The 7,184-nt window shown below is 37.1% G+C and overlaps 2 protein-coding genes across 2 annotated transcripts in view; one reads left to right on the top strand and one right to left on the bottom strand.

Moving 5' to 3' along the window:
- LOC107573306 (60S ribosomal protein L23a-like) overlaps window positions 1–2,382 on the bottom strand; it is a 10,377-nt gene extending 7,995 nt beyond the window's left edge. Inside the window, exons 1-3 of the mRNA XM_016259740.1 lie at window positions 2,245–2,382; window positions 1,480–1,556; window positions 147–166 (exon numbers count right to left, since the gene is read on the bottom strand). Of these exons, the coding sequence (XP_016115226.1) occupies window positions 147–166; window positions 1,480–1,556; window positions 2,245–2,269 (122 nt within the window). The 5' untranslated portion in view covers window positions 2,270–2,382. The remainder of the gene's footprint in view (window positions 1–146; window positions 167–1,479; window positions 1,557–2,244) is intronic.
- Window positions 2,383–2,815: 433 nt separating this feature from the next.
- LOC107573309 (ras-related protein Rab-34-like) lies at window positions 2,816–7,163 on the top strand. The gene is made up of 11 exons (XM_016259748.1): window positions 2,816–3,024; window positions 3,214–3,332; window positions 3,567–3,649; window positions 3,835–3,900; window positions 3,994–4,095; window positions 4,180–4,244; window positions 4,326–4,377; window positions 4,467–4,548; window positions 4,744–4,834; window positions 5,726–5,833; window positions 5,955–7,163. Exons 2-11 carry the CDS (start codon window positions 3,276–3,278, stop codon window positions 6,011–6,013), a joined length of 765 nt encoding a protein of 254 aa, XP_016115234.1. The 5' UTR covers window positions 2,816–3,024; window positions 3,214–3,275; the 3' UTR covers window positions 6,014–7,163.
- Window positions 7,164–7,184: the final 21 nt, after the last annotated feature.

The raw sequence follows: 7,184 nt of genomic DNA, 5'->3' as shown, positions 1-7,184 counted from the left end.
TGATCAAATTTAACATTTAGCAACTTTAACGTTTGGCTTTCATTAACTTAATACTGCATTTCATTTAGCATGTTTCAGTTTGAGATTACATTTTTTTTTTTAAAAGGGCTAATTTTAAGTTCTCCCCTAACAATAAATCAAAAAACGCTGCCCTGCGCTCAATGTGCTGTACCAAAAAAATCATAAAAACCTACTGAACGGAATATCTGAAAAACGAATTAATGAAATCAATGGTCATTATAGCGCACAAAATTAAATTCTACGGTTTAATTACAATAATGCAGACATTTTAATACATATCGGTTCTGATTTATGTTTAAATATTAAATTACTGATGCTCTGGTTTACTTTTAGTTTCAGTACAATTCTATAAATCACAACTGAACACTTTTGGGTAGGAAAAAAAAATTCTTAAAGGGGTCATATGCAATTTCAAGTTTTCCTTTCTCTTTGGAGTGTTAAGCTGTTCGTGCATAGACAAGACCCCTGAAGTTGTAAAGACTAAAGTCTCAAACCCAAAGAGATATTCTTTATAAAAGTTAAGACTGGTCCACGCCCTCCTAAAATACCTGGTTTAAACACGCCCCCACATGTCTACGTCACGATGTGTGAAGATTTGCACACCACCCAAATGTTCACGCAAAGGTGGCGTAACTTTTATTCTTGCTGTAGTACTGTTGTTGCCGCCTCGTTGTGTATCCGCTTCGTCATGCCTGGAGCTGATCCGTGCTGGTCGCTGAGAAAATACATCAACGCCGGATCGGCTTTTACCTTGGACGAAGCAGAGTCCAGACCGGGGTCGTCACATGTGGTTGTTGCAAGCCCGCCGGCCACTCCTTCATCGAATCCACCAGCCGCCGCTCACCCTAACACGCAGTGTGTGATACTGTGCGTTTCGTTGTGAAAGCGAAACTACTTTGTTTGGCCTTTCAAAAGAGGACAACACTAGAAATCAGTGGTTAAGTTGTATTTACAACACTGTTCCAGAACAGTTCAACACAAATATTCAGATGCGTGCAGCACAATTTATGGAGGACTGTTTTCTGAACCTGCAGAGTAGCCTACAAAGCGTCTGTGGCACAAAGGCTGTTTCTTGGATATGGGGCAGTTCCAACTTTGCAAGGACAGTCTGGCGCTTCTGACTCAGTCTGTAAGTAAGTTTTTTTTATATTTAAAGAATTTGCCACTGATGATTCAAACGTGAGTTTTGAGCAGTGTAGAGTAGCGCTTGTTGTTCGTCGTTTCTCCGATCACAAATGCAGACACGATTTTATGTTTACGCGGTGCGATGTGCAGGGACACGGCTTCACAATATGGTAAGGGGCGTAACATTTCCGTCACACGCTTGAGGTATTCAGCCAATCACAACACACTAGATAGCTGGCCAATCAGAGCACACCTCGCTCTTCAGACCGATGAGCTTTGTAAAAATAGGCGCGTTTCAGAAAGGCGGGGCATAGAGGAGCAACAATAATGTACATTGTGGAAAATGTTTTTCAGCACAGCCTTCTTGGCTTTAAGGGCCTTCGACTTGGCCTCAGTCTTAGCCGGGACAGCTGTAGAAACAGTTAAACAATTATGATAACGCAATATTAACAAACCAGTCTATATGGCATACAATGAAAGAGTATAAAGTTGTCCAACCTGCGTTTTTACGTCCCTTATAAGCATTTAATTGCGTTACAATAAAAATTGCGAGACTTACAGAGGCACATCATTTGTAAATAGGTATTACCGTGTTTACATTCAGACAGCAGCTATAAAATGCACAAAAATGTTATAACATTTCAAAACAATATTGTTCTCGGGGCTGATTTAAAGACTCCTATTAACTAAACTGACTGGTAATGAATGAGAAATAGACAGATATGGGTAGCCACGTGTGTGTTACTAGCTAACGATGACAAGCTGTCATTTACTTATTTTGTACTCTGTACAATCCAAGTAGAACGTAAACAACCAGTTAATGACAACTGGCTAAAGGGTTTAACACTCGGACAGTCTGATATAATGAGGCTGCGAGAGAATGCTGCTCAATTATGTTAGCTTGCTAGCCGCGGCTGTGACTAAGGACGTCTCACTCCGGCACTTCTTGCATCAAAACGATGTTATTTCACTCCAGACGCCTAATTAAACAGCTAGAGACAAACACACCTATATCAGCTACATTTAAGGGAAAACGCAACTGTATACAATCACAATAAACTTAACTTCTATACAATAAAATCTATAACCCTAACGCACCTTCCTTCTTCGCCTTCGGGGCCATGTTGGGAAAGGAAGAACGAGACGGGTTTCCTTCAGTATATCGCAGGGGTTCACGTTCTTCTTCTTCCGTTTTTTGGCGTGTTACATCCTGTGTGCATATCGCCACCTACTTTTGCTGTTATGCAGTCATGCTTTATTTATTATCAATTTCTTCCTTGTTTTTGCTTTTCCTGTTCTTACACACGTATATACACAAATATTCCTACTTCAATAATTATTCGATGCTCAGGGGTTCACGTTAACACCATAGACCAGGGATCCTCAAATCTGGCCCACGAGATCCACTTTCCTGCAGAGTTTAGCTCTAACCCTAATCAAACACACCTGAGCATACTAATCAGTGTCTTCAGGATCATTAGAAAATCACAGGTAGGTGAGTTTGATCAGAGTTGGAGCTAAACTCTGCAGCGCATTGGACCTCCAGGGCAAGATTTGAGGAACCCTGCCATAAACTGTATAAAAACACGCAGTCATCGCGAGAACATCGCTAGGCATTATGGGTTTTGTAGTTCACTTGCGTACTGTAAATATCGAGCGCAGCCACAGGAGACCGGGGCTTGTGTTGAGCACAGTCACGCAGTGTAAGCAAAAAGTTACTTTTAAACGATTACTTTATATTATTTCATGCATTTGTCACAAAAGAACCTACTATAATATTTGCCTCAACAACAAAAATGTGTCGACTAAATAAAGTTACTGTCAAGTCTAAAATAGGCTACTTGTAGAATGTAAAAAAAAAAACTTCTGACTTTTAAGGTAAGTTGTATTTACTTATTCCTTAAATATACATTTGAATAGCTTTTTTTAATATTGGCGTTTTGACATCAAATTTTATTTGATATTATACAGCAGCATGTTAATTTGTCATTAATGTTAGTGTTATTTACTGTTTTTATTTTAATATATTATCGTTGTTGTTATTATTATGTTTATTAATCCCACTAGTCACCGGACAGAATGGTTGAGTGTTTGCAGTTGTTTTGGTGTGGTCTTGTTAAAGCTCTCACATGATGAACTCTCTACCCCCTGTGAAAGGAAACAGGATCATCTGTGAACTCCCTTTGGTAATACTTTTGTATTTTTAGTTAGATATAAAATTTGTCTACTCCCTAGCTGTTTAGTTGCTCAAAACACATTAATTTTAGAGGATTATTGTTTTCAATCACCCAGTGAGTGTTATAAACCAGACTCAGCTGGACAGGATTATTATGTAAAGGGTGTTTCGGTGTTTTTTCTTTGTTTTGTCTTGTAATTTTTTTAAGTCTAACCTAACAAATTTCTATTGGTCTATTATTCAGTACTTTACAAGGGACGCTGCAGTGCACACCAAATATGGCTTCAACATTACCGTTAAAGATGCATGTCAAGGACAGAAAACAGGGCAAGTTACTCTTTTTCTCTCTTTCACATACAAACATTTGTTTTGCTGTTGTAGTGGGGGGTTGCTGGTCCCCACAATGCAGACAAAACTTCATAAACAAACCCAGAGTGGTTTTGACTGGATATAATACAGATGTGTAATGTACTATGAATGAACATTATTTTATTGTAAATGTTCATTTCCAGATTGAATGTAGCCAAGGTCATTGTTGTCGGTGATGTAGGAGTTGGAAAGACCTGTTTAATAAACAGGTAAAAGTCTTTCATGTTAATTGACCTTTTCTCCTTTTCAATTAACATATAAATGCTTGAGTGACTGCATTTGTTATTATTTCTGTCGTCAAGATTCTGCAAAGACACATTTGACAAGACATACAAAGCAACTATTGGAGTGGATTTTGAGATGGAGAGATTTGAGGTCCTCGGAGTGCCCTTCAGTTTGCAGTTGTGAGTTTTGTGTATTTTATTGCTTTAACAGTCGTCCATATGGTTGCATCCTTCGATCACGAATCTCTCTCTCTCTCTCTGCAGGTGGGACACAGCAGGTCAGGAAAGATTCCGATGCATTGCATCCACATACTACAGAGGAGCTCAAGGTAATAAAACAGACTCTACTAAGCATATTCTTACTGTTAATTTGTAAAATTGTGTAAAAACAATCTATCTTTTGTTTCCAGCCATCATTGTTGTCTTTGACCTGAGCAATTATAACTCTTTGGATCATGCAAGGTACAGTATGATCACTTACTTGGTTTGAAACACTTCCTGAATAGTCATGAATCCTGTCTGTTTTCTCCCACTTGTCTCTGTTTATTCAGAGAGTGGCTTGAAGATGCCATGAGAGACAATGACCCATCTAGTGTTCTCCTCTTCCTCGTGGGAACCAAAAAGGATCTTAGTGTGAGTTATTTTCAGTGTATCTCTTCGAAGGCTTTAAAAATCCATCGCCACACTGTGACTTTCACATGATGTTGGCACAGAAGGGTCGCATTAACTTTTTCATAAAGAAAAAAGGATACGGATGCATGAAATTACATTGACAATCCCAAGATGGAGTTTCCTTGAGGTAACTAGATGAATCTTTCTCTCCCATAGCACCCAGATCAGTTGGCTCAAATGGAGCAAGAAGCCGTTCAAATCTCAGAGGAGATCAGAGCAGAGTATTGGGCCGTGTCTGCACTGTCAGGTAGAGGAACATGTCTGTTTTAAAGACTTTAACCACAGGTGTTTTGTTTGCAATTAAACTATGGCTCAAATGGAGCAAGAAGCCGTTCAAATCTCAGAGGAGATCAGAGCAGAGTATTGGGCCGTGTCTGCGCTGTCAGGTAGAGGAACATGTCTGTTTTAAAGACTTTAACCACAGGTGTTTTGTTTGCAATTAAACTAGTTTGTCTGAGCTGATGTCAGAAATACGTGAGGTCAAAAGCAGTTCAAAATAATATCTAGATGTAGTTTCATACATAAAATGTATACATAAAATACATACAAAAAAATCTTACACGGCTTACAAAGGCTAATAAAAATACTGCAATAGTAAAAACTGCATTATTGTGAAATATTGTGATAAACTACTATTCAAAAGTTTGGGGTAAGTAAGGTTTTAAAAAAGAAATTCACTTTTATTCAGCAAGGATGCATTAAATTGATCAAAAGTAACAGTAAAGACATTTACAATGATACAAAATATTTCAATTTCAAATATATGTTCTTTTGAACTTTAAGCAAAAACTGTTTTCAACTTTGATAATATTAAGAATCATTATTAATAATTGACCACCAAATCAGAATGATTTCCGAAGGATCATGTGACACTGAAGACTGGAGTAAAGGCTGCTGACAATTCCCAGGAATAAATGACAATTTATAATATATTCTAATAGAAAAGATATTTAAAATTGTAATAGTATTTTACATTATTAATGTTTTTATTGTATATTTGAGCAAATAAATAAGCCTTGGTAAAGCAAAAGATACTTCTTTCAGACACATTAAAAAATCTGAATGATTCTGAACTTTTTACTGGTTGTGTAAGTAACATATGACATGACATATGTATTATTTCTGGTGTCCTTTACAGGGGAAAGTGTGAGAGATTTTTTCCTACGGGTTGCATCACTTACATTTGAGGCGACTGTGTTATCTGAGCTGGAGAGGAGCAATTCTAGACAAGCTAGTGATATTGTCAGTAAGTTCTCTTTCATTATATCAAAATATAGCTAATTATAGACATTTTATTTCCATGTTTTACCCTGAAAATATTTCACCATGGCCATACAGAAAAGAATATATGCATCTTTTCTTCACAGATATCTCTAACAATTGTGATGAAATTTTTAAGAAGAGGCAATCCAGCTGCTGTCGTTGACAAAGTATGTAACGTTCAAATGGCAATAGAAGTGATCCTTGAACACAGACTTTGGGATGATGTCCCATAATGCACATCTTTGAGTTGAGGAAAAATAATAATACACACACAGAGGACTTGGCCAGTGAGACGAGGGAATCTCAACAAGAATTCATCTGAAAGTGAAGTTTGGATTGTAATCAGAAGTGTACCAATGAATCCATGATATATTTCATGTTTTTTAGTTATGAATTTGAAAGAATTATTCTGTATCATGATTGTATTACATGATTATTGTGTGGATACACAGTAATTCGAGTTTGTCATAGACTATCAAATAACCAGGATCAAGTGAGTGGTTTTGTCCAATAACATGTTAATTTTTGTTCCAAGCAGTGTCTTATAAATATTTAAATCTGTAAATCTATCTATAAATACTTGGTGTCATTTACTGGCATCTCAAGTCTATTACATAAAGCGATGCAAATCCCTGTCATTTGATGGTAATGAGTTCTGCCTTTACATTTGCTTTTTCCTAGCAAACAGCAGTGCTTATGTGCAGAATACTTGGTCACATTAAATACCCTCCTGGCGGTTCTGAGTGGATATTTTGTAAATGCAGCCCTTGTTTTTAATTGCATCATGAGATTATCTGGCTAATATGATACATATGCCAGCACTCGTGACCACAGGGTCTGCTGCCGACTGCGCCGACACTGTGAGCTAAATGGAAGGATTGTTAAGACGTAAATAGATTATCACTCAAACGAAAATTGTGAAGTAAAAATGAGCAGCTCAACAAACAGCCCACTTGAAAAACCATTATATTCTGTACTGAAATGTCCCCTCAAGTCTTCATGAGAGAATAAAAGATAAAATCCCCAAAAAGTGTCAAAAATTTCAATTGTTGGTATTTTAGTCCACTTGTAGCTGTGCCTAACATTTGACAGTTCATGGAAGCTACTTGTCTCTTAAGCAAAGGCATTAAAATACCAACGAACGTCACATGCAAAACTTCAGTCTCTTTAGTTGTATCTTAAAATCACAGCTGTCTGAAATTAATTATCTGATGCTTGAAGACACACTCTTTACTAACTGAAATCAGTATAGACTGTTAAGGAACAGATGTTTAAAGTAAATAAAAACACTTGAATCAGAAGTGTTTCATTTTGACAACTTTATCAAAGGAAAA

This window comes from Sinocyclocheilus grahami, unplaced genomic scaffold (assembly GCF_001515645.1).
Source record: "Sinocyclocheilus grahami isolate Dianchi unplaced genomic scaffold, SAMN03320097.WGS_v1.1 scaffold1915.1, whole genome shotgun sequence".
NCBI lineage: Eukaryota > Metazoa > Chordata > Actinopteri > Cypriniformes > Cyprinidae > Sinocyclocheilus > Sinocyclocheilus grahami.
Note: the sequence above shows the minus strand (reverse complement) of the source record. Positions and strands in the feature narration are given on the sequence as shown.